This window comes from Oscarella lobularis, chromosome 6, assembly GCF_947507565.1.
Source record: "Oscarella lobularis chromosome 6, ooOscLobu1.1, whole genome shotgun sequence".
Lineage (NCBI taxonomy): Eukaryota > Metazoa > Porifera > Homoscleromorpha > Homosclerophorida > Oscarellidae > Oscarella > Oscarella lobularis.
This window is the reverse complement of record NC_089180.1, coordinates 427,353-454,820: the sequence shown is the minus strand read 5'-3', so window position 1 is coordinate 454,820 and position 27,468 is coordinate 427,353. Positions and strand designations below refer to the sequence as shown.

At 46.9% G+C, this 27,468-nt stretch overlaps 8 protein-coding genes across 9 annotated transcripts; 6 read left to right on the top strand and 2 right to left on the bottom strand.

Moving 5' to 3' along the window:
• Window positions 1–63: 63 nt before the first annotated feature.
• Window positions 64–1,538, top strand: LOC136188384 (CDP-diacylglycerol--glycerol-3-phosphate 3-phosphatidyltransferase, mitochondrial-like). The gene is made up of 6 exons (XM_065976133.1): window positions 64–185; window positions 280–390; window positions 445–559; window positions 802–1,080; window positions 1,127–1,347; window positions 1,484–1,538. Exons 1-6 carry the CDS (start codon window positions 94–96, stop codon window positions 1,536–1,538), a joined length of 873 nt encoding a protein of 290 aa, XP_065832205.1. The 5' UTR covers window positions 64–93.
• On the bottom strand, window positions 1,287–4,077 carry LOC136188587 (uncharacterized). 2 transcript variants are annotated; one of them, XM_065976320.1, is made up of 13 exons: window positions 4,014–4,077; window positions 3,812–3,963; window positions 3,665–3,764; window positions 3,532–3,612; window positions 2,859–3,482; window positions 2,714–2,810; window positions 2,574–2,658; window positions 2,382–2,521; window positions 2,153–2,331; window positions 2,016–2,105; window positions 1,831–1,960; window positions 1,622–1,770; window positions 1,287–1,576 (listed from the first exon to the last, which is right to left on the bottom strand). In XM_065976320.1, exons 1-12 carry the CDS (start codon window positions 4,014–4,016, stop codon window positions 1,754–1,756), a joined length of 1,698 nt encoding a protein of 565 aa, XP_065832392.1. In that variant the 5' UTR covers window positions 4,017–4,077; the 3' UTR covers window positions 1,287–1,576; window positions 1,622–1,753. The 2 variants fall into 2 exon arrangements, with proteins under 2 accessions (XP_065832392.1, XP_065832391.1); XM_065976319.1 differs by having other exon boundaries at window positions 2,714–3,482.
• A 57-nt stretch (window positions 4,078–4,134) lies between these two features.
• On the bottom strand, window positions 4,135–8,279 carry LOC136188104 (ribonucleoside-diphosphate reductase large subunit-like). The gene is made up of 14 exons (XM_065975826.1): window positions 7,920–8,279; window positions 7,716–7,866; window positions 6,700–6,739; window positions 6,575–6,651; window positions 6,400–6,522; window positions 5,673–6,076; window positions 5,484–5,619; window positions 5,362–5,427; window positions 5,221–5,313; window positions 5,090–5,146; window positions 4,884–5,036; window positions 4,758–4,826; window positions 4,623–4,702; window positions 4,135–4,571 (listed from the first exon to the last, which is right to left on the bottom strand). Exons 4-14 carry the CDS (start codon window positions 6,629–6,631, stop codon window positions 4,148–4,150), a joined length of 1,662 nt encoding a protein of 553 aa, XP_065831898.1. The 5' UTR covers window positions 6,632–6,651; window positions 6,700–6,739; window positions 7,716–7,866; window positions 7,920–8,279; the 3' UTR covers window positions 4,135–4,147.
• On the top strand, window positions 8,268–9,950 carry LOC136188383 (ubiquitin-like modifier-activating enzyme 1; the record flags this gene model as incomplete). Its single annotated transcript, XM_065976132.1, has 11 exons — window positions 8,268–8,332; window positions 8,388–8,434; window positions 8,507–8,592; window positions 8,659–8,741; window positions 8,795–9,036; window positions 9,093–9,267; window positions 9,322–9,468; window positions 9,527–9,619; window positions 9,676–9,729; window positions 9,786–9,845; window positions 9,894–9,950. Coding segments are annotated over exons 2-11 (1,044 nt in total), but the record flags the coding sequence as incomplete, so codon positions are not given.
• Window positions 9,951–12,610: 2,660 nt separating this feature from the next.
• On the top strand, window positions 12,611–15,084 carry LOC136188565 (insulin receptor substrate 1-like). Its single transcript, XM_065976300.1, has 4 exons — window positions 12,611–12,703; window positions 12,986–13,065; window positions 13,476–14,071; window positions 14,126–15,084. Exons 2-4 carry the CDS (start codon window positions 12,994–12,996, stop codon window positions 14,904–14,906), a joined length of 1,449 nt encoding a protein of 482 aa, XP_065832372.1. The 5' UTR covers window positions 12,611–12,703; window positions 12,986–12,993; the 3' UTR covers window positions 14,907–15,084.
• Window positions 15,085–16,843: 1,759 nt separating this feature from the next.
• Window positions 16,844–17,685, top strand: LOC136188027 (uncharacterized). The gene is made up of 5 exons (XM_065975755.1): window positions 16,844–17,044; window positions 17,099–17,179; window positions 17,230–17,420; window positions 17,470–17,523; window positions 17,580–17,685. Exons 1-5 carry the CDS (start codon window positions 16,871–16,873, stop codon window positions 17,668–17,670), a joined length of 591 nt encoding a protein of 196 aa, XP_065831827.1. The 5' UTR covers window positions 16,844–16,870; the 3' UTR covers window positions 17,671–17,685.
• A 1,004-nt stretch (window positions 17,686–18,689) lies between these two features.
• On the top strand, window positions 18,690–20,833 carry LOC136187973 (condensin complex subunit 1-like). The gene is made up of 13 exons (XM_065975670.1): window positions 18,690–18,807; window positions 18,855–18,930; window positions 18,983–19,044; window positions 19,097–19,188; window positions 19,241–19,321; window positions 19,375–19,517; window positions 19,576–19,697; window positions 19,748–19,871; window positions 19,935–20,082; window positions 20,129–20,251; window positions 20,300–20,374; window positions 20,438–20,576; window positions 20,631–20,833. The coding sequence occupies exons 1-13, from the start codon at window positions 18,693–18,695 to the stop codon at window positions 20,723–20,725; spliced, it is 1,395 nt and encodes a 464-aa protein (XP_065831742.1). The 5' UTR covers window positions 18,690–18,692; the 3' UTR covers window positions 20,726–20,833.
• A 453-nt stretch (window positions 20,834–21,286) lies between these two features.
• Window positions 21,287–27,441, top strand: LOC136188588 (uncharacterized). The gene is made up of 12 exons (XM_065976322.1): window positions 21,287–22,580; window positions 22,884–23,078; window positions 23,132–23,526; window positions 23,586–23,712; window positions 23,769–24,155; window positions 24,215–24,368; window positions 24,422–24,539; window positions 24,605–24,667; window positions 24,713–24,814; window positions 24,866–24,967; window positions 25,024–25,092; window positions 26,444–27,441. The coding sequence occupies exons 6-12, from the start codon at window positions 24,220–24,222 to the stop codon at window positions 27,128–27,130; spliced, it is 1,290 nt and encodes a 429-aa protein (XP_065832394.1). The 5' UTR covers window positions 21,287–22,580; window positions 22,884–23,078; window positions 23,132–23,526; window positions 23,586–23,712; window positions 23,769–24,155; window positions 24,215–24,219; the 3' UTR covers window positions 27,131–27,441.
• Window positions 27,442–27,468: the final 27 nt, after the last annotated feature.

Here is a 27,468-nt window from a genome sequence, read left to right as displayed (position 1 = left end):
CGACTAGCGCGCTATAAATGGCCACAAAGGACGGGCCAGCTACAAGCAGGACCGCGAAATGGCATCACGTCTGTACGAATCGTTGAGCCAGCGATGTGCTACTTCTGTTTCGACGTCCTGATCGGCCACCTTCGCAAAATCGATTCTCCGAAAAGTCGAAATCTCGACTTTCCTAATAAGGAATAGTAAGGTGGTGTCCGTCGGTCGATGTTTCTTTCGGATTACGATTGGGGGGCCCTTTCTGCGCTAGTATTCTTAATCCGGGTTTTGTCCTTATAGCCCTCTTTTCGTTTCGTGGAAAATTCTCCCCGGACAGAAGCTGCGAGGTTGCATGGGAACTTTCAGTGCTCTCAAACTCCATTCGGGCCTTCAAGAATATGCGATCACGAGGTCAGTTTCTAAATTGAATTACACAATTTATTATTAGTTTTTTCCTCTTCGAAGTTCTACAAAGGACAGTCGGTTTCAACCAATTAGATACGACGAACTTCCCAAACTCCTCTGCTCAGTTTCTCTTCTAACCAATTTTGAGCTAGCTGAACATTATCTAGACTGGGAGGTGAGGAACACATAGGGTATAGTAGAGTGGCGTTTATCAAGGAGCGTTCATAATCTGTGCGTGTCTATACAAAGTTATGAAGTACCTATAAATCTCAACTAAATAGGACTTCTGAAAATGATCATGTGTGGCCTTCTGTCTTTCTACATTGGGCTCCACGGGATTAGAATAGAATTCACTACTGAAAAGGGGCTGAGAAAGACGGCCACTTATCTACTTATCCGCTCGCTTTTCTTTCCAAGGATGCATACAGACAAGATTCCATATGTGACGTTTTGGAATCGGAAGTGGGAGCGACGCGCGGCATGCCAAAGACGTCCGACACGTGGATATGTCCTCTCGTGCAGATGAGACTTTACGACCTGCGGCACGATCAGATGGCGACGCGCGCTCTCCTCGAGGGAACGGATCCCGGTTCGTCGTTGTCGATTGCAACGGGATATCTGAACCTCACCGACGAATACGTTGATCTTTTGATGAAATCAAAGGCAACGTATCGAGTGCTCACGGCTTCGCCACAAGTATATCAAAAATACAATTATTTTTCTTTTAGTAGTGACCTTTTAGGCTAATGGGTTTCTTGGAGCTCGTGGCGCAGCTGGGCACGTTCCTTATGCGTATATACATATTGCAAAGTGGTTTTATGAACAGATTAGTTGTAGCGAAAGTTTAGACAGAATAAGTTTGGAAGAGTTTAGTCGTGACAAGTGGACATTCCACTGTAAAGGTTATACATATGACATACTATGGTGTTACAGTGGAAGCGATTCATTGATTTTAGGCCTTTGGTACTATTTACCACGCTCTACACTGCCTAATATGACTCTAATAGGGTCCTCCAATTTTGGTACAAAAGATATAATAAGACGTCTGCAAGGAAATTAGTATTTAAGTTACCGGCTTCTCGACGTATTTCTCCACCAGCATTCAATCGTCGCCGAACGATTGCTTGGCTTCTCTTCTCGCGGATTCCAACTGATCATCGAATTCTGACAGATTCCTAACAATCCTCATACCCTAATAATAATAAATCACGTGCTTATAAATATTTGAATTTTCTACCTTTCCTCCTCCTCCCAACACCGCTTTTAACATCACAGGAAATCCGATTTTCTCCGCTTCCTCTCTCAGTTTTGCATTGCTCTGGTTGTCGCCGTGGTAACCAGAAACAAGTGGCACTCCCAGCTGCAGTCATCAACATCTTAGCTTCCCTTAATTAATCAAACGTTTAATTAATACTAAGCATATCATTGCTATTGATTTTTTAGGACTTTTTATCTCCCATGCTTTGAATTGCACTCGCCGGAGGGCGATGGCAAAGAGTTGGCTGTCGAATGACCACGAAACGCTGGTGATTGGCGGTTGACTAGAATAGATCAAACGCCCAAAACTGTCCCAAACCTCAATGACAAGAAGAAGATTAAGCTCCGACTCTAGGACTGACAAATAAACTCACTTTGTATCTTCGATCTTCAGATCCTGATATGATGAGATTATTAACGGGACTCCAATCCACTTTCAGGATCAAGTTCTCGTGAGCTTTCCACTAGGACACTACATAAGACCTACTTTATTATTTCTATGATTAATTACAATGATTGGCTTCATTGACGGTTGCAATGGTTTAATAACCATTTGCTTGTCATTCGTATAGAGCACGTGATCAGAATCGGGCGACCATGCCACTCCGTAAACGGGCGTTTCCAGTTGAGACAACGTAGATCTTAACATTCCACTTCGAGACCAGATTTTCACCTGACCGTCTTCCCCAACTAAGACACAATCAAATAAATCAATAATACATTGGATATATATACTGTACCGGTCACTAATGCTGTCCCATCGTGACTCCATCGTCCCATGAGAACAGCTCCTCTATGCGCTTCCACGGATTTTTCAACTCGTCCACTTTTTGATATTAATCGTTTCGTCGCCTTTTGCACAACAATCCACGCTTCGTCCCTATAGAGGAGAATGAAAAAGCGAATTGCTACTACACTCGATAAAATTTTACATTACGACTGCTTTGAATCCTGGCTCGTCTTCGCCGATTTTTTTATACCAAGACATGACGTAATCTCTGACAGTGTTCTCGAGAACTGTTTTTGGAAATGGCTTGTTTTTTGTTCTGTCGAGCTCTCGTCGATTTCTAACCTTCTTGAATCGCTCGATCGAGAGCTCGTGAGACGATCGTCGGTCTTCCAGTCGTCGTTGGATCGGACGTGGAAGCGTTCGACAATGACGTCGCTCTCTGTGACGAAATCATTCGCTTGCTGCGCTCTTTCTTTGTTGCTGCTACCTTTGCTATGATTGCTGTCAGGGGATTTGCTGGAAGGCGAGGAAATTTCGTTCGATAGGGGCTTCGCGTTGCGACGAGAAGAATTCCGAAGGCGAAGCTCGTTGCACCGACGACCAGTCGCAATGCGACGCCTACGACGAATCGTACGACGTCTGAACGAGCTACTGCAAAAGCTAGAAGGGCTGAAACGATTGCAGCGAGAAGAAGACGACGTTGAGCTATCGACATACTGGAACGTTTGCAAAAGCCAGTCACGTGGGCCTCTGCAACAAAAGAAAACACAAATAATTGAAAAAAAAAAACGAAAAGCAGCAGACAATATGCAGTAAACAAAAAAACAACAGACAATGCAAAGTAGACAACACAGCACAGCAATTTTTTTGTTTCAATGTCCTTCCCTGTCCTGGGTCTTCCTGTTCTGCTTTTAGTGACACATCTCCAGTTTCTTCGCTCGTCAAGCTCTCTGCCGACCGAAGTCAATACAATGTAGTCCAATCCTCCCCATTCGGAAATGGCTTCCGCCGTATTTCTCGGCTCATTTGGATCAGGCGGCGGCGGCGGCGGACGTCTCGCCGTCTTTACCGAACAAAAACGACATCCTCGAGTGCACAAATCGCCCAACAACTGTACAAAAATTAATTAATTAATTAATTAGATAGAATTTTACATTTACCATAATGGTTGCCGTTGCTGTTTGCGTCTCGCCGCCGCCCCAACACTCGTCCACGTTCGGACACCGAGCCTCTTCGCATACCTGCGAATTTTTTATTAGATTATACGCTTATCAATACGTACGTAGTCCTTACGGTATTCAATTTCAATTTCAATTTTCTCAACGACGTCTTCAGTCGAACGTAGTTCTCGCCGACGGGGATTTTCGTTCGAAGCCACGGCGGAAGAACGAGTCTAAAAATAATTATTCGAACGACGTTCGAGTCTTTTTTTTCGTTTACCTTTCGCCTTTTCTCCTCTTCAGGTGAGCGGGGTTGGTCGGTGGAGCGTCCAAGGTCGTGCGCTCGCGAACGAAGTCGCCCAATCCTGGCCCCGAACGAATGAGATCGCGTTTTTCCGGCGACAATGTAGCAAGTTGTCGACGAAGAACGGTCTACATAGAATTAAAGTCATCCCAAATGCTTCCAGATGACTTAAAACGACCATATGAGCGCAGGATAAGGCAGGAAACGATCTCGTTCGCACTCGGATAACTTGTTAATATCCGGGACAGCAAATGTCAAGGTTAAATAAAAGACCGTTCTGCTGCTATTTTTATCTGCACATTTCAAAAAAGCCTAACCCAAAAAAGCTATATGCAGTATCCGAGACACATACTCAAATTGCATGACACTGAAACAGACTGTACATGTATTCGTTCTCATACAAAAAAATTTGCCCCCCCATTTTTTTTCTGTCTCCCAAATTTCAAGCGCTGCACATGAGACATCCCTCCTCACCGGCGCACTGCGACGCGTCGTTCTCCTTCTCCTCCTCGTCAATCTGCCCCTGCTGAGTTTTCCTCGCGAAGGCGAACCCGCGGTTTCGAGCCGGGAATGACGGGCGACGGCGTTTTGAGCGTGAATTCCAATTTGGGACTCTGCGTCGGCGTTTTCATCACGAGAGCCGCATTTTGACTGCGAACGGCTTTGGCCGCCGCCTTCTGAACGGACCGATCGACGGTGAATTGAATCGCCGACGCCGCCGCTACGAAGCCCAAAACTAGAAATCAACTATCGGATACGATATATCATGTGATATAATATTTTTTACGTTTCGATGTCTCGTCTCAAGCGCTTCCAATCGCGAAGACCCTCTGGATCTGGAACGCCCCACATGTTGTGCTGAAGAATCTAATATCCAAAGTATATGATATTTTATATGTAAACGTTTCTTTCTTTACTTCACCCCTTTGCTTGCTGGTGATCCTTCATATGTTTCGTAGGTGCCAAATTCTTTGGCCAATTGGCAGGAAGCCTAAGCAACAATTCCATCTAATAATCTTGATTTTTCAATTCATATTATAATCGTTACATCCAAGGCTCCGAAGTAGATTGTCTCGAAGATTTGCTTGTTGAGTTTTTGCGCCGCTTCACTTTCAAATGGATATCTCATCAAAATGAAGGCGTCAGCTAATCCCTGAACGCCAATTCCTATTGGACGATGTCTCTTATTGGAGCGTTCCGCCTGCAAAGAAAAAAATCTAATAGCAAACAATAATAGAATCTTTTCCGTTTTACTTCGTAGACAGGATAATAGTTGATTTCAATAATCTTGTTCAAATTTCTCGTGACAACCTAGTGATTAATTAATTAATTAATATTGAGGGTACATTCTGCTGAAACGAATTGAACCAAGTTTTTATTTTTACCCTAGTCACTTCAGCCAATTTCTCAAAGTCAAACTCTCTATCTGCAGTGACGAATCTGGGCAAAGCAAGAGAAGCCAAGTTGCAAACGGCAACCTGCGCAAAAAAATTAAATAAATCACATATTTATTTTTGCGAGATTACTTCATCAGGGCTGCTGTATTGAACGACTTCCGTGCACAAATTGCTACACTTTATCGTGCCAATATTCTTATATATAAAAAATCAAAGCGTCGAATTGGCGGATGGATCCAATTTGCACTCACTTGCTGATTGCTCTTTCGATTGCACGCATCCTTATACAGAATATAAGGCGTTCCCGTTTCCGTCTGAGCCTCCAATATAGCGAACCAAAGCTTCTGAGCACTGACAACTTTCCTGCTTCGCCCCTCCGCCTCATATCTACAGAAACAATAAATAAATAAGTAAATAAATAAGGATACACCTATTCTTACCTCGTGTATAATTCCTCAAAGTCGTCGCCCCAAACGTCGGCCAATCCCGGACATTCGTCCGGACACATGAGCGACCACTTCCCATTCGCTTCGACGCGTTTCATAAAGAGATCCGGTATCCAGAGAGCGAAGAAGAAATCGCGCGCGCGATCCTCCTCCTTTCCCGTGTTCTTTTTCAAATCCAAGAAGATGGCAAATGCGCCGGGACGTTTGTTGCCGCCCTGATCGACGTAGCGCGCCGTCGCGTTGTAGACGCGAAGCATGGGAACGAGACCGTTCGACACCCCATTGGCATTCGTGCCGGCAATGAAACTTCCCGTCGCTCGAATGCAGTGGACGTTGAGACCGATTCCGCCCGCCGATTTGGAGATCTTGAAGCACATTTTCAACGTGTCGTAGATACCCTAGAAGAAACACCTCAATAAAATTCAATTTTTAATTAAGTCCTTATACGTATTTCAAGTACATACATGTATATTTACGTCATAAATATTATCCTATGTGGTAAATACGTAAAGATTTTAATTATTCATTAAGTAACACCTCAATAAAATTCAATATTTAATTTTAAGTTCTTATACGTGTTTCAAGTACGTCATAAATATTACCCTATGTGGTAAATGCAAAACTAAAGATCTTTAATTGAATAATTAAGTCACGTACGTACGTAGAGTACATATAAACATATGTCTACCTATGTCTAGTCTATGTTTCTATGCTTGCTTACCTCAATGCTATCGTCTGCCATTGAGAGTAGGAAGCAGCTGGACAGTTGGGGTCTGCACGTTCCCGCGTTGAAAAGGGTCGGCGATGCGTGGGTGAACCAGCGTTCTGACATCAAATCGTACGTCTATGATGAAGATTGACCGTTGCTTCCTTTCTCTTGTTCTCACTATTTTTACCTCAATTGCACTTTCAACGTCTTCACCGTGGATGCCGACGGAAACGCGCATTAGCATGTGCTGGGGACGCTCGGCAACTGGAGAAATTTACTTAAATTAAATATATAGTATTTTCGTCTCCTCACCTTTTCCGTTGATTTTCAATAGATAGGATTTTTCCAATGTCTAAAATTGTAACAACACGCAAAACCATTAGCACCACAAAGCGGTTATAAATAAATAAATAACAGGTAGCAATGGGTGAAACAGTCGTTTCATCATTTTTGGGTGTTATAAAAGTGTGAGGGCTATTACTCCAGCAACAGCACAAGGAAAAACGTCCACGTAAGAAACGAAGACAGCGGCGCCAGCGTTACTACAGGGGAGAAATACCGCGCAGAAGCTGAGAAAAAAGTCCCGCAAGAAAAGAGGACGAATGCCTTTCTTCTCGGCGACTTTAACCGCGTCTTCACTGATCCCAAGCACAAGTAAGAGAATTAATTATATACTTGAAATCGGCGACGACTGTTTTCCAACTCTTCTTATAAGGTGTGAAATGGCTGGACTGTCAGGTGCGACTTTTACAAAATACGATAAGTTCAAGAGACTGGACTACGTGTGGCCGGTGACCCAAAAGAACAAGCCGGGGGTTGAGAATTGCCACGTATACAATCCAGAAATTCTTCACATAGAACCCCTTAGAACGACTTCGCCGTTTGTCTTTCCTGACCTTCGTCAACGTATTAAAGTCGGTTCTGATCATGTCACGAAGAAGTATCGAATGAAAGCGTTTGCCGCGTGGAATAGTGTGTCGGATCACTATCCCGTATACATGAAGTTCTTCGTGCCTTAGTAGAGGCGTAGACTCGAGTTGGGACTTCTGCGTATGACTAGTTCAAGAATTGTCTCGTTTTTTGACGTTTGGTGTAATGGTTATAGTATCAATGTGTTTTGATGTCAGAAGAAATAGTCAATGAAGTAGTCGGCGTCGTGTCTTCTAACTTAGCTACAAGCCAATGGAAATCCTAGCGAGCTATCATCGCTGAAAGAGACGATGAGGTCTAAACCGCAGGGAAGGGTGCTACTATATATAGCCTCTAAACCGTCCTACCTACTTCTAAAATGAAAATGCAGTGTCATGCATGTGCAGAGACACACAAACCTTGGTTGGTCTTCCCGTCGCATACGTGAGGCCTGGAGGAAAAGCGGAGGTGAAAGGAATGAGGAGAAGCTCGGGTGCGTGCGGCGAGGGATCGCTTAGTGGCGAGAGGATGCAGCTGACTTGACGCGCCTTGCTCAAGGGGCCCCCGCATCTGTGCGAGAAATTCTGTTGAGGCGTAGAAAAACGACATGCATAAATCACCACGTTTCAGTGCCTCGGCTTGAGTTTCAAGAGTCTTCTTACTCTTCTGGAGCATCTCAAACAGTGGCAAGAAAAGCAGGACGTGCGCTAAGTGCTGAGCGAGTGACGTCATACTTTAAAAACAGCAAATTAACTAAAACTACTACTGTAGAAAGTGGGGGGGGCATAAATTGGAAATCTTATAAAAATGACTGAAGCATTGTCACGTGATGTCAATTCAATATGATGATGTCACGATATCAACGTTCACACGTGTCATGAACTTGAGCGTAAGTAAAGTGAATTCTCTTCCTTTCTTGTCCTTCAGCGAAGCCGGACGGCTTCTATAGACACTGAATAATTCCTAATGTGCCTATTTTTGCACGTAGCCACCAGCGAAAAAATCAAAAATCAGTGAATTCGACGAAGACGAGAACGTAAGACGAACGTCGCGTCATATCGCGTTGGTTACGTGACGACAAGTTCGCACAGATGACAGAAGCACGCGAAATAGACGAGGGACTCTACTCGCGTCAATTGTAAGGCTCCAAACGACGCGTTTTCGATTCGAAAAGAAAACGTGCGCAATTGTGCGCACGGATTCTACGCAGGTACGTATTGGGACACGACGCGATGAGACGAATGGGCGCGTCGAACGTCCTCATATCGGGAATGCGCGGACTGGGCGTTGAAATAGGTAAAAGAAACGGCCAACGAAAAAATCCAATTAATTAATTAATTAATTAATTAATTAATTAATTAGCCAAGAACGTCATCTTATCCGGTGTGAAATCGGTGACAATTCACGATACGGGAAACGTGGCCATCGCGGATTTGTCGTCGCAGGTCCTCCACACACGTTTCCTTGGCAACATAAAAAACTAATACTCCCCCAATAGTTTTTTCTGAAGAAAGACGACATTGGAAAGAATCGCGCCGCAGTTTCTCTTCCGCGTCTCGCCGAGTTGAACACCTACGTTCCTCTGACGTCACACACGGAAACTCTCACCGAAGACTTTGTTGCAAAGTTTCAGGTGGTCGTCTTGGCGACGTCGTCGCTGGAGGAACAGTGTCGTCTCGGCGATTTCGCTCATCGAAATGGAATTCATTTGATCGTCGCCGAAAGTTTTGGACTATTCGGGTTCAATGATAATAATTGATAATATTATTATTGGATATATGAGTATTTATTTTTAGGCACATATTCTGCGATTTTGGCGAGAAGTTTGTCGTTTCGGATCCGACGGGCGAACAGCCCATCGTCAGTCTTGTGACTCACGTGACGCAGGATAAAGTGGGCGTAGTGACGTGTCCCGACGATTCGCGGCATGGATTTTCGACGGGAGACTTCGTCACATTCTCAGAAGTTCAAGTAAGGAGAGAGAGAGACACAGAATACGTATATGTCCTATTTATCTCTTTTTAGGGAATGACGGAATTGAATGACTGTACTCCTATGGAAGTCAAGCCTCTTGGCCCGTACAGTTTCAGCATTGGCGACACGTCGTCGTTTTCTTCTTACCAAAAGGGCGGCGTCGCCGTTCAAGTCAAACAGCCACTCACCGTCAATTTCGTATTATGAATGAACGAATTTTAGATATATGTTTCCCTATCTCTATCTCTCCTCTTAGAAATCTTTGAAGGATTCGCTTGACGAGCCCGAGTACGTGATATCGGATTTTGCTAAGATGGATCGAATGTCTCAACTTCACGTTGCATTCCAGGTTAGTATTTTAATTGATGAAATATTCTTCTTCTTTGACTGTTTTTTCTTGCCAAGGCTTTGCATCATTTTCAAGCTACATCTGGCGCTCTACCGAAACCAAGAAACAAGGTACACCTTCTAATTGAAGTTTTTAAAAACCTGACTGAAATCGATAATTTTATTAGGAAGACTATGCTAGTTTTCTTGCCACGGTCAAGGAATTCAATTCATCTTCGAAAGCAAAGGCATGACTTCGCAATTTTCGCGTTTGGTTGCTAGGGCAATGCTTTTAGGTCGAAACTCTGGACGAAAAACTTCTAGAGACTTTCTCCTTCAACGCCACGGGCGACCTGCGGTGGGTGAGAGTTGTTGACCTCGCGACGTCGTTTTCCCTAGCATGCTCTATGATCTTCGCTGTAAAGTTCACATTGAGTTGGCCAAGTGCAAGGAAGATGAGGACAAAATCGACGAGGCGTTGGCCAGCGCGTATGCGGTGAGCCCTCTATACTGTATTTTTTATCCGGCGAGAATGGCTTCTCTGCGCAGGCGAAAAAATTCGACTCTAGCAGGACGTTTTCTCAGGAACTATCACTCGCAATCGATCGACTGCATTTGAGAAGTGCGACGACGACGACGACTGATCAGTCGAGTGAGAGTCTGGCTCATCCGAGAAGAATTGTCGAACAGGTTCTTTTCACGCGTAGAAGAGACGCATTTTTCGAATTCATTTTCCTAGATTTCAGCCGTGCTGGGAATATGTCGAGACGACACTTACGACGAAGTAGACGACATTTTGGTCGTCGCCGGAAAAGCCATTGCACCGCGAGAGTTCACTTGGACTCTCGACGATGATTTGGATGAGCGAAGGAGTGCCGGAGGCGGCAAGGGAAATGCGAAGAGCAAAAAGAACGAACCTCTTATTCCGTTGGCTCAAAAATTGCAGGAGGACGTAAAACGCTACGAACTGGCAAGGAGAAAGACGCGCGAACACGTTCAGTCGGTTTCCACGGAGGAGGACGTGAAGAGGTAAGGCCAATCAATGTCCTATATAATAGAGTGAATCACTTTTTTTCTCGCACTCGTACAGAGTTCTCCTCTGGGCTGATTTAGCCAAATTAGCGCGTAGGCAGAAAATATGGGACATCGCTCGATCCGCCGCCCGATTTTGCGTTTCGTACGACGACAATCGATGGCAACTTTCGTCCGCCGGCGACGCGAAGGCGGACGGCAGCAAAACGAGTCTAAAAGGATCGTCGTCGTCAATCGGTCTTCAGTCGTCGACTCGAGATTCTCTAGGCGGTTCGCGATTGCGTCTACAGATGACGGGATCGTCGTCGTCGTCGTCGATGGCCAAGAAAAGACGCGGTCACACGCGTTCTGTGAATAGGGTTGAGAAGGTGGTCGCGACGTTGGCGAAGGCCACGAGTTCGGCTCAAGAAGGCGGACTGGGAAGGAACGTCGTTCAAACGATTGTGAGGTCGCTTGCCGAAGCCCATCTTCTTTATGCCGAGGTACTGTGTGTGTGGATTCCGAATGGGGTTTCTTTTATTATTGAGGTTGTTATGATTAGAGCTTGGTTGTTCTGTTACCATATATGTACAGTATGTACATTTGACGTTCATTCCTTTTTCTCCTCCAGTAAGTGGATTGGCGAGCTTTGTAAGGAAGTGATCGAGAATTGTCAATGTCGAGCGGCGAAACTCGGATCGGATCTCCAAGAGCCGTGGCTCATCTATCGCACCATGGTCTTTCTATTCAACGCGACGTCGCACATGGCGAAGACGCGACCTAGCTCCGCTTTTTGCTCCACTCATAATGGCATACAAATCAGCCGGCGGATTCAAAGAAAACAAGTAAGGGGGAGACGAGAAGAAGGAAAGAATCTTGTGGAGTAGCAAGGTTTCTAGGGATTATTCGTTGCTTTGCGAAATGACGACGACATTCGCAGACGGCGTCAGTGCAACGAAACAGCAGCAGCAGCAAGCGACGTCAGGAAGTACGCAGTACGCAGTGCAGTAGACTTGTCGTGCTGTGCAACCGCACGTTTAGACGCTTCTCGAAAATCTGATGGTATGGCTACTAGTAATGTTGTACTGGCTCACCTAGCGGTCAAGAAATGGTCGGATAAGACGTCGAAGAAGCAGGAGTCTCGCGAATCGTCGACAGAGCGAGCCGATGAGACGACGACCGACTCGAAGGAATGTGGAAATGACAAGAAAACCGCTTATGAAGACTAAGGCGAGGCCAGAGCCGTGAGAATTGTAGCGAGTCCATCCCACATCGGTATGATTCGTGCCGTTGGACAGTTGGGAGGAAAACTGATAGGGCGACGCGTAGTTGGAATGGTTGTCGTGAAGCGTAGAGGCGAGTCCGTGCCATCCGCTCGCCGCTTGAGGAGGAGAGGGCACGGGTCGATAAGGTGGCGTCATCGCTGCAGCAGCGGCGCAATCGCTCGTTCCGTACGTGTACGGTCCCAAAGGAGACTGCGTCATGTGATATCCACTCAAGCGACTGCGTCATGTGATATCCACTCAAGCTCGAGGCGCTGTTGTCGGCAATAATGTACGATGGTTCGGACGGAGGGCGTAGCACCGGCGCGTAGCCCGCGTTCGCGACGCCACCGACGCCGGAGTTGATGTAGAAAGGGTTTTCCGTCGTTGTCGTGGTCATGTCGTTCGCCCGGTTAGGAAATGGGTCGCTTGTCTATGCAGGCCATTGCAGGGGCGTTCTTGGACACCTGTTTAGTGTTTACACCTTCCTCCCCCGCCCCAGGGCCCAATTAGACCGCCGCGCAGACGGTCGAGCACGTGAATGCAAGCGAAAGCGTGCCTGCTCGCCTTGCAATGCCAGTGTGCGTTGCACGAGCTGGTAGAGGTCTGGTGCGTGCGTCGCTGAGTTTGCAGTGAATATGCACGCAGAGAAACAGAAATTATCCGGGACCCTCGCTTTTTTCGAGACCGTCGCTACAACGAAAAACGTTTTTATGCTTGTAGCTATGATCGCAGTGCGCATGCGTAACGCGTAACGATTCGACCAGCGTGTATGTCGAACGCGAGGGGTGCCACTACGCGCTAAACCACTGGATTCGTTCCGTCATCGACAGGTACGACTTTTTCCAGCGTGTCTAGTTACGTCCGTTCGAGAGAGGCAGTTTCTCCGACCGCGCGCGCTTCTCTTCGCCTTCTACATCGTTACGCACACTACAAGTAGTATGCTTCTCGCGCGTTTTTCAGTTTCCAGCACCGAAACGGGCGGTTTCGTTGGGAGAAATCGCCACGTGTTTGTTCCACGCCCCTCGCGGGCAACACAACACAGACCAGGCCGCTTCCTTTCCGTTTTTCTGCGTCACTGTGTAACCTAACCTAACCTACCGTTGTTGTTTCAGATTGCACCATGAACAAGCGAAAGGAAAATCTAATTCAAGATACACACGCCATTCGTCAAGGACCGCTCAAGCGAATCAAGGTGAGATCTCGCTACTTCTACTGTATAGCCAATTGTGGCCGTTCGAAAAAAAATGGCACCGTGCCCATCGCGACCAAGTGCAGACCCAAAAGAGAAGAGAGCGCAGCATTACGTAATCTATATGAACCCGTGTGAACGAGCCGCTTCGTTCATACGTTGTACACGTCAACCCGTTTTTCCGCCGTTGGAAATTCAGTCACACGAGGAGCGCGAGTGTCCCTCTGATTGAAGTCGCACTTCAATTAAAAAAGGGCTGCTACGCAGATGAGCGCCATCTCCCCCCACAACGCTTGGACGCGTGCCCGAGGCAATTCGAGTCTGTGCTAACATTCCAAGCGTGTTTAGGATCCCGCGCATTTTTTCATACACCAGCGAGCGAAAATATAAACTTACCGGGTTTTTTTTCTTAGAGCGCGATCAATGCGACGCGATACGTCGCCCTTTTTAGGCTTTCCGATCGCGGCGAGGCGCGAATCGAGTTCTACGACGAAAAGAACGTCGCGAAAGCGCGCAAAGTCTATCTCCTGATCGACGTAGTAAGCGTCAGCGGCAAAACGGACGCGTCGAAGCGACACGAGCACGCGTTCGTCATCCATCTTCGCAACGAAGTAATCGTGCTGGCGTGCGCTAGCAGAGAGGAGAAAATGGGCTGGTTATTGGACATTGCGACTCTTCCGCCGCGCGGCGTCGACGGTCGTCAAGCGCCCGACTTCGATTTCATTCACGCGTGGCGCGTCACGATTCTGCCCGAAGGACTTGGCGGCATCTTTCACTTTCAACGCTGCGAATTCATCTTTATTCTCAACGAATTCACCATTGAGCTCGTCGATCCGGATGATCACGAGATGCGATGGACGTGGCGTCTCGGTTGCATACGTAATTGTGGTTTCAACGGTAGCGATTTTTTTATGGAACCGGGAAGAAGCTCGTTTTCTGGCCACGGAACAATGTGGCTTAGGATGGCGTCCAAAGAGGTTGCCAAGGAAGTTCATCGAATCGTACTAATGTAAGATTTATCTGCGAATAAAAAACGTCGTTGTTATTGATTATTTTTCATTAGACAAATGTCGAGAGATAGGCGACCTTCTCCAGAGACCGAAGACAATCTGCAGCATCTTCAAAAGATTCAAAAGGAACGTCTCTTCCACATAGAAGCGCGTTATGGGCCACACAGATCAAGAGGATTATTGGCACCTGGTCCCCTTGTGCCATCTGGGTATCCGGTCAATCAAAACCCGTATCATAGAAGTCGTAGCCAGTGCATTCGAAATAAAAGAGACGATTCCCTGGCTCCGTCGAGTGCGTCACTTCAACCCGGCCGACTTTATAGGCCTCAGATGCCCGTCCCGGCTCCCGTTCCGTCCGGCAACAGGGACGACACGTTTCGACGTCCGGGTCGTCCACCGCGATCTCTTGAAGAGAATCTTCAATTTACGCCCTCCCCTCCAACCGAACCTCCGCCTGAAGACATTGAGGAATACGAGGAGATGACGATGGAGGAGGAAGGGCCGCGTCACTGTCATCATCAGCGCAGTGATTCCGGGTTTGTCGCCACCCCAGGCCCGTCATGGAGCTCCTACGTAGATATGACCCCGGTGAACCCGAGTGTCCTTCAATCTTTCGAACGAATGTCTTTGGAGATGATGGATCCTAGGCTCGGCGTCGTGAACGAGAGGGGTTTCTCTCCGGATAGGTTGCCTGTTGTCAAGGTGGCAACTCGCGGACAACGAGGATTTGCTGAATATGAGCTGATGCAGTCGCGACGACTCAATAGCAGAGATGCTTACGAGGATATGACTCTTGGTCAGGGAATTTCAACACCAATTTATGAAAATCATTAGATTAAACCCGGTGAATATTTTTGGCTTGCGTGATTGAGTAATATTGTGGGCTGATTGGATTTCACCTCAGTGCAAAAAAGGTGAGATCTGACTCATTGTACATTTTTTTGTTTTGCATGTCTTACTAATAAATAAGTACTATGCCCATATAAGGAATACAGAAGAAACGTTGCCGATATTATGCTGACGGATGTTGCGCGGAACAATTTGTTGATTTTCTCACGGGGGGGCTTTGCTGTTCTCAGAATCCACCAGAAAGACTATTATTATTATTATTATCATAGTGGCGGCTGTTCTTGGAACAGTAATTCTTATTATTGTAATCGTTTTTTGATCCTTTGGAGAAGGTTAGTCAGTCTAAAATCCGAATTCTTTATTTCTTCTTCTTCACGCATCTTCTTTCAGAGGTCGCTTTCAGCGAAGTTTTGAAACTCCCTTTGAACAGGACATGAAGAAGCTAAAGAAGAAGACTTACGTTGATCCGTTGACCTACAGCTCGAGCGGTCGACGCAGCCGTCTTAGATAACACGCAGAAAATCTCTCCAGATCAAGTGAAGCTCGAACGGGGCATAGGCGAAGGCGAGTTCGGAGAAGTCTACGTCAGATTTCTATTCTTGGAGTCGGACATTAAGAAAAGGCGGAAAGGTAAAGGGAAGGAGATGAAGGTGGCGGTAAAAGCCCTCAAGGTAGATAGAGCAAATAGTTTTTGAAAGAGGAGGCCCTTAGGAAAATTTTTCCCCCAAGGCTGGAGCTTCGGATAAAAGCCGAAATGATTTTCTCGTCAAAGCGTCGATTATGGGCCAATTTGATCATGACAACGTCTTGGGGTTTGGTCGGAGTCGTGTTGGAGGGTCCGAGAGTGTCGATTCTGTCTGAATTCATGGATAAAGGATCTTTGGACCACTACCTGGAGGCAAGTAGAAGTTTCGATTCGTAGTCGGATTAGACCTTCTGTATTCCCAGGAAAATGATAATCGATTGGACGTCAAAGTCCAGCTGAAAATGGCTGTGGACGGGAATGGACTATCTCTCCGGCATGGGCTACATCCACAGGGACTTGGCCACGCGCAATATTCTTGTCAACGAGGTACTCGTCATGTGAACGCGGGTGCCGCCGTCGCCGTCGCCGTTCACGCGGCGTCGAGCGAATACCTCGCCGGCAAAACGGTTTCGAAAGTCACGCCGACGACGCATCAACCGTAACCGGATCCGGGAAGATTCACGTCGTACGTCCACGTGCCGACGCCTCAGCAACTCGGGAGTTGGTCGTCCCTAACGACGGACGAACAACCGAGGGGTATTCTTAAGAAACTTAGTTCGACGACGTAGAGAACAACTTCCGTGTGATCGTTCGGTAGGCCTCCAATGCTTTCCACGTGAACGCTCAACTCCTGTTTGCCGCCTAGGATACCAGTCGTGCCCTGTTGACCCAGTTTCAACCCTCCACCGCCGCCTAAAGTCGATCCGCTCGCTCCTAAGCCATTGCCTAAGCTGCTGCCCAACGACAAGCCTCCTTGTGGCTGTTGTTGACCCAAGCCTAACGTTCCTTTCCCGATGCCTCCTAAGGTCGACTGCTGTTGTTGCTGGCCGAGACCGAGACCGAGAGACCGAGACCGAGACCGAGATTTAAACCGCCACCGCTGCCTATGCTGGCAGTGGGCTGTTGACGAATTTGAAGCTGTCCTATTCCGAGCTTAAGACCCGTTCCTCCTTGCAGCGTCTGTCCTAAGTTCAGTCCTAGCGTTGTTCCTCCTTGCGGCTGGCCGCCGAGATTCAGACCACCTAAAGGGGCCTCACGTTGAGAAAAGTCAATGCAGTACTAAGGCGCGGTATAGAGATAGACAAATAACCTCCAAGTTTTAATCCTTGGGACATCATTCTGGAGTGCAGGCTCCGGTTCTTCAGTTTAAGTTTATCCGGGGGCCCCCTGTCGGCATGATGCAAGGGACGATCGCGGCCCCGAAATGCAGTCTTACGGGCCACGACCGATGGATAGAGACGTCAGCAAAGTGAGAGGAACCGTAGGCGGGCACGAAAAGAACACGATGAAAGTGATGCGCTCGCTCTGGAGTTTTGCCATCGAAGGAGCCGTCGAATACGCAAGAATATTCTACGATCTCTTCCTTCCCAAAGCGAACGTACGGTCGCGAATCGAATAGCAAGCGCAAAACGCACCGCAACGTCGATTTTAGATCAACTTCGCCGTGGTTAGCGGCGAAGACAATTACTACGAGGAATTATTTGACGTCACCGAAACTCAAGATCTACGAAAAGTGAAAAAAACGTTTTAAAAGTGACTTCTGACGACGCGTTTCTCATGCAGTTGCTCTCGAAACTCGCTCTCCTCAATGGAAATCAATCGTCGTCATCAAAACACACCAAGTCGAATAGTGAATGGCAAGAAAAGCGGCTCGCTTTTGGAATGGAGCGCGTGCTTGCGAGAAGGCAGAAAATGGGAACGTTGGCCGCTCGATCTTTCATCATACTCATAACGTCACTCTCCTCCGATAACATGTATTTGAGTCGTGCTAATTAATATTGACTGTAAATTCGAATTTTTTAGCGTCTCTTTTCCTGAAAGGCTTCAGTCAATGGTAAAGAAGTTACTGGATGAAGGGTCAGTGCGGGTTTTTTTTGAGCACTTTGAGGTACAATGTGTTGCTATGGGTTTAGCAATAATGCCGAAATTTTGTGCATTAATGTTTACCGTCAGAGTCATCTCAGTCTATCTTCGAACATTCCTTCAAGTGGAAAATTTGCTTGATTAGACGCTAGACGTTTCTCGGCAGCTGAAATTTGAGTCGGTCGCCTACGATCAAATATTTTCCCACATGTGCCGGCTGGTTCAAAATCAATACAATCTGCAGCGCACTACAATAACCGGAATACCCATGAAAGTAATGAAAAAAACGTTCATCACTACAATGACATAACAGGAAGAACAGCAAGCAGGTGCTTCGGCCAATTACGACGTCGATCTTTTGTTGCACGAGTCCAACGCGTACTTGAGCTCAGAAGCAAGAGGTGACGTCACGGATCTCGCTCAGTTTCTCGCTATAGGCGGTCAGTTGGGTTCTCAAGTGGTCGGCGCCGATAAATCCGTCTCTAGACGTGCAGCAGTGTCCCGCCGTCGTGAAAGTCACGTCAGTCGACGTATGACCACATCTCTATTTATGCTGCCTCCACCACCGTCGTCCACTTCTCTGGCCTTCTTACCGAGCCATCGTCGTTCGCACTGCTGCGCTTCATTGTAGGCAAGCTGATACGGGACGGTCTCGTACGCGTACGCGTAGGCTGGGAAAAGCGGAAGTTTACACGCAACGGTAGTAAAAAAAAAAGAAATCAGACAAGACGCCTCTACTGAACCTGGTCCAAAGTTTTGGGACTAAACATCGGTATCCCTAATCTCCTACAAAAACCCATTTGTGCCTTCGCATAGGCGCGAGTTTCACTGCGTTGAAAAAAAGACGATAGCGCTAAAGCAGCTGCTTTGCGGGGTAAATCCTGCCAACTAAGCGTTTGACAACAACCCCTCCACAGGTAGGTAAAATGCCAATTTGATCTGAATAGCAGAAAGGGAGAAAATGGAGCGCGCGTTCAGAGCCATTTATTGGAATATCTCGGGGGGGGGGGGTCTTCGGTTCGATTGTGACGTCGACTGTGACGTAACGTGCAAGTGGTCATCTTGTCGTCACGTGCCTATGTAAACTTCGTCACGTGCCTATGTAAACTTCATCACGTCTGAATTCTTCCTTGATATCAAAGGCTATTTTCTCTGGAGAGAAAATGTCGCAGGATTTTGTCATTCCTGTCTCGCGAGACGATCTGCTGGTCGAATCGCGCTCAGCATATTACGTTCGAAGGATGCATTTGCCGTCAGCGATCACAGCGCGTCTAGAAGGCAAGAAAAACGACTATCCGGTCACGCTGGTTACGGTTTCTCTTTAGAAGCGAACGAAGCGTTATCTAGCGCCGGATATCTGTCGATAACGGCCCATTTCGACACCCTCTTTAGCGCCCTCAGGCAAGCAAACGCCCGAATCGGCGGGGAAACTTATTCGAAATCGCGTATGTAGTCATTTTGCGGAGGAATTGGACCAGCCGACAAAAAGAAAGGCGTGGAAAACGTCGATAAAATGTGAACCCAAGATCCTAGCTAAGGAAGTTATAATTTTGGGAGTTTTTTTCAGGGCTCGAGTCTCTGTGCAGTTCCTTGGATGCTATGCTGGATCAAGGGGATATGAGCTATCAAGAGAAGAAGAGACACTGCACAGCTATCAAGGCGAGGAAAAAAAGAACATAAAATAATAGCTTAATCCAATGTATGCGTGTAGATGCTTTGTTATCTGACGACTCAATTTATTGAGACATTTATGAAGCCGGCGAGCATGACAATTGCAACTCAGAAAAAGAGAGTAAGAGCCTGCGGCCGGAGAAACGATATAAACTGTTATTGAATATTTTTTAGGGTCAAAAAACGGCGGCCAATAGGGGGAACGCCGCTTCGTGGGATGAAGCGCGCGATCGCGGACTTCACTGCATTGAACAGATGCTCGAAATGGATCGGAAGCGATTGTGGGATCCGCCTATTCTCGAGGAAAATTTGGTCACGTGCGTCATACAGAGATGCTTATGAATTTGAGCAGCCTGCAGGATTTTCTTTCTGTAGGTGCGTCACTTCCTGCTGCTGCAAACTGTTAGAAAATTCGGAGACCGTGCGAAAGAGAGGGGCAAAGGAACACATTTTTCATATTTTGGGCATTGCTATCAGCAAATGCAATCATTGCATGGGTAAGAGCTGAAAATCGATTTGTTTTAAGAATTTATTGTTATCTTTTTAGGAGCTACATTGAAGATTATTCAACTATTGCAAGACTTTGAACACCTCTGCATCCCATTGGCTGAAGCCGTTGAGTACTTCGGACGGCAGCTCGAAGCCAAGACCATTGTTGTAGAACTCATAAGGTAAGAAGAGCGCTGTGGCACCTAACTTATTAGCAGATCTATTTTTTGGGGTTCTTTATATAGGGAAATGGGTAGTCTTGATCCCCAAGACATGTCACGTGATACGAGTGGCACGCGTGCATTGGCCACTTTTGTAGCGGAGATTGGAGAGCGTCTTCCGGATATTGTTTTGTCGATCATTAGTTCACTGCTGCCTCATTTGGATGGAGAGGTCGGTTCTCTGGCGCGTAACCAGCATTGAATCACTGTTCTTTTAGAACTACTCTTTGAGGAATTCTGTCCTTGTTACAATTGGAGCGATTGTCGCTCAAGTTTTAAGTGAGCCGTCTGTAGACGACGTTGCTAAGGCAACTCGAGACGAATTTCTCAACAAATTGATGGCAATATCTCCTCCTATCTTTTAATGACTGCTCATCGTCATTTTTTAGGAACACATTTATGACGTCAACGCGTTTGTTCGCAGCAAATGTCTTCAAGTCTGGCTAAACTTGTTCAAGAAACAGGTTTGTTTGACGCGTAATCATTATAGCTGCATAGTAGAGCCCCCATATCTTCTTCACCTCTAGGCCATTCCCTTGGCAACGCAGCAGTGTCTTGTTCCAAAAATAGTCGATCGTCTTCAAGACAAATTGAGCAACGTTCGAAAATACTCCATACAATTCCTGACCACCTTTCCCTGCGGCAATCCTTTTAAAAGCTCACAAAGTTAGCTCAATCGAATTATCAATTCCAAGCTCGTTGAGAAGTTTCAATCCGTAGTTGTCGAACGAACAAGTGAAGAAAGATGTCGAAGAGGCGCAGAACGTTTTGACGTCATCGACAGCTCAACCAGAAGATTCCGAGAAGGAGAATGAAACTGATAGTGAAGAGAATAGCCCGGAATTAATCGAAGATCTTCGATTTTTTTTATTTTTATTTTTACTGTATAGTAATCTGTAAAAAGTGTAAATTTTTCGCGAGGAGTCCTCTCTCCAAAGATCCCAACGATCTTTGCCTCTTTTTGCTCCATATCGTGCCGTACGCGTTTTGTGTATACACTGTACCTGATGTGGCGCTTATTGCCGCGATTAGGAGGACGAGAAATGCTTCTGTCGTCATGGACGCTGGTTGGGGTGAGACTTGTTCCCCGCGATATGAAGTCTTGGCTCTATATAGTTATTCTGTACAGTACGGAGGTGGTGCGTAGGAGTCAAGTGTATGTAGGAAGTACCGCGCTAAAAACCTCTGCATAAATTAAAATAGGCAGTCAATTTATTGACGAGCAGGGTCCGGAATAGAAAAAAACGAGCCTACATTTGGACGCAGTTGCCCTCGCCTCGAATCGTCAGAAACTAAAATAAATATTTCCAAATAGAATTTCAGGCGATGACGTCGCCAGCTGCTAACGCGCTGTAGCCGTTCCGCGCTCAAAATGAGTCTCGACTCGTTTCTTCGCTCTTTGGAGAGCGCTTCGAACCGCACAAACCTCCAAGTCGTCGTTCTCGACATCCAACGCTACCTCGTCGACCTGGACTTCAAAGGATGGACGGGCGAGACCCCCGACGCGACGTTTCCCTACGCTTACGATTTGACGGTAACGGACGGCAAAACGAAAGCGAAATGCACGCTCTCGATCGCCGCCAACCCGCTCGTCTACCAAAAAACAATCACAACGAACTCGAAAATGGAAATACGCGAAGTTCGCGGCTATTTTCAAGACCGCTACATCGGCGGACCTCTCATCCCAATCCTCACCCAAATCGACCCGTTAGAAACGCCCTCGATCGTCGACGTCCCGGCAAACGTAAGATACTGGTCGAAAGCGCGCGATTGCGAGCTCGAAAACGACATTCCACACTATCTTCCCCATTTGGAACACAACCGATCCTCCGCCACGCCCACTCGACGACGAGGATATAATCTCGTCAACGCCCACTCGCGATCAACTCGAAAAAATTTCGACGACTCGATCGAGCCTCGGCTGTCGTAGCGCAACTGGGTCGACTCGCCCTGGTTGAATACGTCGTCGCTCGTCGCTCGTCGGTCGAATCGTCGAGAAATCGCGTCTCTGTTTCTACGGAAAGGCGACCGATCAATCGTTCGCCCTACCCTACGTCTTTCACGTTTCCGTCGAAGACGATTCGGCCGTCGTGCCCGTCTATTTTGGGAGAACGCTTGCGTGCGCTATTTTTGTTCCGTTCGCGTTGGCATGGTGATCTCCGTGGAAACGTTTCGCTTGAAACGATCCACGTCGAAACGACCGCGATTCTCGTCCTCTCTCGCGACCGTCGACGCCAAGATATTCGTCGGCGACAAGACGACGATTTTGTGTCTCGTCTCGACAACAAATCCTTGTCGTTTCTTCGTCTTCGCTTGCCTCCCATTGGGCATCGATTCGTCGATTTGGATATTTTGTATCACGTTCCGGATAACGTCGTTTTGGATGTCATCGGACTCGTCGCCTACGCCGGGCGTCCCGTTCGGATGAGAAAAGTGCCGGGGACGAAGACGCCGGGGTTTTTCACTATGCGTTGGGTGGCGTTGAGGGATTCGTCGTCGACGCGAGTGACTATGCTTGAACTGTACGCGTGCTCGGATCCGCAAGCTTGGGAGGCTGTCGTCCCTGGTAGAATACTCGTCTGCACTAATGTACGCGTTAAGAGTCTAGTGAGCAATTCCAAGGGATTGCCGGCGAAACTCGTCTATTTGACGACAACTGAAAACAGTCAGGTTAGTGAAATGGGTCCATGTACGTAGAAGGTTTTGTTTGTGCAGTCCACAAATGTATGTAGATGTACAGTGGATAGCCTAGAAATAAAATAGTTCCAATAAGTGCCTTTTATTGATAGCTGGATATAAGCAAGTTCCGATATGATACTGATAGATAGTTCCTATAAGTGCCTGTAAACCTTTTATTGATAGCTGGATATAAGCAAGTTCTGATATGTTTTTTTTAAATCTCCTTATACTGATAGATAGCTGTGTTTAGTGTAGGCGCCTTCATTCACGTTAGACTATCGTTTTTCTTCTTAGGTGTACGTTGCTTCGTTGAGTAGAGGTGCTGGAAAGCGGGGTTTCTACGCCGGCGTGAACGCGTTCGTGCGCGCGGTGGACTGGAGCGTGGAGAACGGCCCGTCTGGATGTCTCAAACACGCGTGCTCCTTTGGACACTATGCCTTTCCCGTTCCAAGGAAAAGTGCCGACGTAATCGAACGCTTGAACGACACGGTCAGTGCAGATAATATCAAAAAAAAAACCCAGAGAAATAGCATTCGATTTAGTTGACTGGTATTGAGGATCTAAGAGAAACAATCAGCCACTTTCACTATCAAGAAACCCGCCCGCTATTCGTTCAGGGAACAATAGTTCGATTACAGTTAATTCAGTGTAGCTTTGAGGGAACTCCTAAGGAGGACGAAGAGCACGGCTGTCTTGACGATGATGGTCTAATTATCAATAAATGGACACTGCGAATACCGTCAGAGGAGGATAGCACTACACCGGAACCAGAAAAGTCACCCAATCGTTCTTCAAATGAGAATGTATCCACTCAACTTAGTGATGATGAAACGACAGTAAAGAAATCATTGACAGTATTGTAAGCGTCATAAGCGGTGAGGATTCAGAAAAAGAAAGCGCAGAAGCCGTGGATTTGCAGCAAAAGCCAGGGGACACTGTAAGACGCGTAGATAACCGGAGGCTGTCATTCTAATCTCATTTTTTTTGATTTTATAGGGTTCTGGATTGTTTTGGAACGTTTATAGTGTAAGCAATAGTCGAATTTCTTCTCTCGAATTACCGTCGGTGAATTCTTGTCACGTGGATTCGACCGTTTTCATGGATTCGTTTCCGAAAATCAACGGTAATCCGATATTTCCTTCTCATTGCTGGATTGTCACTGTAGTCGATTTGAATAAGACGGCTACATTCGATTTGCTCTATGTGGCAAAGCCGCGGGACTTGGAGCCGTAGATGTCGTGCCGTTACGACGTCGACGTCGCTGCGGAAATCGTCGATCTGCTTCAGATGGAAATCACGCCAGGAAATCAGACATTTTCAATAGAGTATCAAAGGGACCTCATCTTTTTTTCAATAGACGCCTATAGCTCCGGGAGGTCGAGTTGATCTCTTTCTCGAAGCGTAATATACATGAGTCAAGTATTTATTTTATTCACGTGACTTTAGCGAAGGAGAAGGAAACGGATGCTCTACTCGCTCTCGACATCGACGAAGAGCTTCTAGCGACCTGCGGCGCTCTCGGATACACCGAAGACGACCAATACTACAAAGGCGAAGAGTGCTGGGGTACGAAAACGGGGCTCCTCTCCCTTTTCGAGCGAATTTCTCGATCGATCGCCGCGCAGAGTGCATGAAAGACCTGATCGGCTTTCTGAAGCGCGACACTTCGAGCTGCCTGACGCGTCGCCAGCTCGGCTGCACGCAAATTCTCCAAACCGATCTTCTATCGATTCTCGTCAATTTCTGGGAGGACGAAAATCTGCTCAACGCCTGCATAAAGTAAGAACGAGAAACGAGGACTCGTAAGCGATGAATTGGATCGCGTTACTTAGATTGCTCGTCAATTTGACGTTGCCCGCGTTTCTTTGCATGGACAGTTCGTGTCCCAAGGACGTGCAAGCGAATAAAATCTATCTGGAGTTGAATACGTACTTGGTTCAGTACAAAGAGGTAAAAATAGAAATAGGTTATTTATAATTAGAACCTAATGATAAATATTATTATTATTATCGTAGGCGTTTGCCAATAATCAGGTGATGAAAGTTATTGGTCATTTACTAACGAGTTTGTGTCAGAAGGTATTATTTAATTTTGCCACATTCTATCCTAATCATTGTCTTTAGCCCCCGGATAATTGTTCACCAGATGAAACAACTATGATCGAGAGACTCTTGATTCTAATTCGAAATGTTCTTCACATTCCATCCGTTCCAAATCAAGAACAGGTTTACTTCAATATTTATTCTAATCAGAATAATTCCTATGTCTTTTTGCAGAGGACTGATAAGGACGTCAATCTTCACGACGAACTGCTCTGGAATCTCCACATAAACGGAATCGATGAAATGCTAATATACATATCAAGTTCGTCTCACGAGGTCAGAGAAAGGCAAAATCAACTACAATCTCAAAATTTCCAATAGCACAGTCGTAGTCTCGTTATTTCGCAGACGCCAAGTCACGCCAGTCCTATCCTATAAAGTTGGTCCAGACAGCTAATCAGGTATGAGAACGAAAAAGGGTAGATTTTTGATCACTATATGGAGAGACCCGTTGGCTAGCCCCTGTAATTTGGCTGTAGTTTATTACAGGAGAGACACGTTGGCTAGCCCCTGTAATTTCGCTGTAGTTTATTACAGGAGAGACCCGTTGGCTAACCCCCTGTAATTACGCTGTACTTTATTACAGGAAAGACCCGTTGGCTAGCCCCTGTAATTTCGCTGAAATTTATTACAGGAGAGACCCGATGGCTAACGCTTGTAATTTCGCTGAAATTTATTACAGGAGAGACCCGATGGCTAAACCCCTGTAATTTCGCTTTAATTTATTACAGGAGAGACCCGATGGCTAACCCTTGTAATTTCGCTTTAATTTATTACAGGAGAGACCCGATGGCTAACCCTTGTAATTTCGCTGTAATTTATTACAGGAGAGACCCGATGGCTAACCCTTGTAATTTCGCTGTAATTTATAACAGGAGAGACCCGATGGCTAACCCTTTTAATTTCGCTGTAGTTTATTACAGGAGAGACCCGTTGGCTAGCCCCTGTAATTTCGCTGTAATTTATTACAGGAGAGACCCGATGGCTAACCCTTGTAATTTCGCTATAATTTATTACAGGAGAGACCCGTTGGCTCACCCCTGTAATTTCGCTGTAGTTTATTACAGGAGAGACCCGTTGGCTAGCCTTATGTAATTTCGCTGTAGTTTATTACAGGAGAGACCCGTTGGCTAACCCCCCTTAATTTCGCTGTAGTTTATTACAGGAGAGAATCGTTGGCTAGCCCCTGTAATTTCGCTGTAATTTATTACAGGAGAGACCCGATGGCTAACCCTTGTAATTTCGCTGTAGTTTATTACACGAGAGACCCGTTGGCTAACCCCTGTAATTTCGCTGTAGTTTATTACAGGAGAGACCCGTTTGCTAGCCCCCTGTAATTTCTCTCTAATTTATTACAGGAGAGACCCGTTGGCTAACCCTCTGTAATTTCGCTGTAATTTATTACAGGAGAGACCCGTTGGCTAACCCCCTGTAATTTCGCTGTACTTTATTTACAGGAGAGACCCGTTGTCTAGCCCCTGTAATTTCGCTGTAGTTTATTACAGGAGAGACCCGTTGGCTAACCCCCTGTAAGTTCGCTGTAGTTTATTACAGGAGAGACCCGTTGGCTAGCCCCCTGTAATTTCGCTGTAGTTTATTACGGGAGAGACCCGTTGGCTAACCCCTTTAATTTCGCTGTAATTTATTACAGGAGTGACCCTTTGGCTATCTCCTGTAATTTCGCTGTAGTTTATTCACTTATTATGTAATTAATAATCGTAAATGATGCGAATATTTTGTTGCACTCCCTAGATCTGCGTCACGTTGAACAAGTTCAAAGAGACGCGCATGACGTTAAAACGCGAAGGCTGGAATATGAACGACTTCCAGAGCAGCGCTCTGGATCAGACGGACGGCATGACCGTTGCCGCCGCCGCAACCGTCGGATCCCAGCAGCCAGCGGACGCCCAGTATCTTCGCCGACACTGCAGCACCTACAGCCAGCACAAGGAACTCAAACCGTATCGCGAAAATGCGAAACAGCGCGCCGTCGAAGCGCGTGAAGCCGCCCAGCATCCCCAGCGACCCGTCAAAGGCGATTTCCCCGACATCGACGTCGACGAATTGACGCGCGGCGGCGGTGGCGTCGGCGGACCGGCGGTGGCGTCGGCGGACCGGCGGTGGCGTCGGCGGACCGGCGGTGGCGTCGGCGGACCGGCGGTGGCGTCGGCGGACCGGCGGTGGCGTCGGCGGACCGGCGGTGGCGTCGGCGGACCGGCGGTGGCGTCGGCGGACCGGCGGCGGCGGCTCGCTATAACAAAGGCAATGACGCCGTCAATTTTCCGGGCATGCGAGAGGGATATGAAGCTCGGCAAGGAAGACCAAAGCGGCCGGCACCGCAACAACCGCGCACCGCCCCCGCCCCCGCCGCAAGACGAATACGGAGATGAGTACTATCGCCGCGTCGTCACGATAAGTGATGCGAGATCGGGACGATAGGTATCGTGGCGGTGAGTATCGATCTCGTCGCTATGACGACGGTGGGTATGGATGGGGATCGCGGGTCCCCTGTTGAAAAAGACTCGTGGGTCTGAGAGCGCGTGCACGCGAAACGTTTTTAGTAATTAATTGTATGAGGGGAGGGGACCGGAGGGCTGAGTTGCTCGTATACATGATGAATTGGAGGTAGATTCTAGTTAGGCGTTCAAGTAGATTGCGCTGATGATTTGTAGGGCTCGTTTTTTTTCCTTTTTTTTGAGCACACTATATGTATTTGATCGTTATATTATGAAGTCGGCTGTACTGATAAATCTGATTAGTTTCTAGAAAAATCTCCC

Coding starts and splice junctions, on each gene's coding strand:
- LOC136188384 (XM_065976133.1), top strand. CDS start 94: ATGTGCTACTTCTGTTTCGACGTCCTGATCGGCCACCTTCGCAAAATC. Junction 560..801: donor AACATTATCTAGACTGGGAG/GTGAGGAACACA, acceptor TTTCTTTCCAAG/GATGCATACAGACAAGATTC. Junction 1,081..1,126: donor TGCTCACGGCTTCGCCACAA/GTATATCAAAAA, acceptor GTGACCTTTTAG/GCTAATGGGTTTCTTGGAGC.
- LOC136188587 (XM_065976319.1), bottom strand. Junction 3,765..3,811: donor AAGAGGAGAAAAGGCGAAAG/GTAAACGAAAAA, acceptor AATTATTTTTAG/ACTCGTTCTTCCGCCGTGGC. Junction 3,483..3,531: donor CAGCAACGGCAACCATTATG/GTAAATGTAAAA, acceptor ATTTTTGTACAG/TTGTTGGGCGATTTGTGCAC.
- LOC136188104 (XM_065975826.1), bottom strand. CDS start 6,631: ATGCTAATGCGCGTTTCCGTCGGCATCCACGGTGAAGACGTTGAAAGT. Junction 5,620..5,672: donor TTTGAGGAATTATACACGAG/GTAAGAATAGGT, acceptor TTGTTTCTGTAG/ATATGAGGCGGAGGGGCGAA. Junction 5,037..5,089: donor ACTATTATCCTGTCTACGAA/GTAAAACGGAAA, acceptor TTTTCTTTGCAG/GCGGAACGCTCCAATAAGAG.
- LOC136188565 (XM_065976300.1), top strand. CDS start 12,994: ATGAACAAGCGAAAGGAAAATCTAATTCAAGATACACACGCCATTCGT. Junction 13,066..13,475: donor GACCGCTCAAGCGAATCAAG/GTGAGATCTCGC, acceptor TTTTTTTCTTAG/AGCGCGATCAATGCGACGCG. Junction 14,072..14,125: donor GTTCATCGAATCGTACTAAT/GTAAGATTTATC, acceptor ATTTTTCATTAG/ACAAATGTCGAGAGATAGGC.
- LOC136188027 (XM_065975755.1), top strand. CDS start 16,871: ATGCAGTCTTACGGGCCACGACCGATGGATAGAGACGTCAGCAAAGTG. Junction 17,180..17,229: donor AAACTCAAGATCTACGAAAA/GTGAAAAAAACG, acceptor TTTCTCATGCAG/TTGCTCTCGAAACTCGCTCT. Junction 17,524..17,579: donor AAGAAGTTACTGGATGAAGG/GTCAGTGCGGGT, acceptor CTATGGGTTTAG/CAATAATGCCGAAATTTTGT.
- LOC136187973 (XM_065975670.1), top strand. CDS start 18,693: ATGTCGCAGGATTTTGTCATTCCTGTCTCGCGAGACGATCTGCTGGTC. Junction 19,698..19,747: donor CAAATGCAATCATTGCATGG/GTAAGAGCTGAA, acceptor TTATCTTTTTAG/GAGCTACATTGAAGATTATT. Junction 19,872..19,934: donor ATTGTTGTAGAACTCATAAG/GTAAGAAGAGCG, acceptor TTCTTTATATAG/GGAAATGGGTAGTCTTGATC.
- LOC136188588 (XM_065976322.1), top strand. CDS start 24,220: ATGAAAGACCTGATCGGCTTTCTGAAGCGCGACACTTCGAGCTGCCTG. Junction 24,369..24,421: donor CTGCTCAACGCCTGCATAAA/GTAAGAACGAGA, acceptor CGCGTTACTTAG/ATTGCTCGTCAATTTGACGT. Junction 24,968..25,023: donor TATCAAGTTCGTCTCACGAG/GTCAGAGAAAGG, acceptor GCACAGTCGTAG/TCTCGTTATTTCGCAGACGC.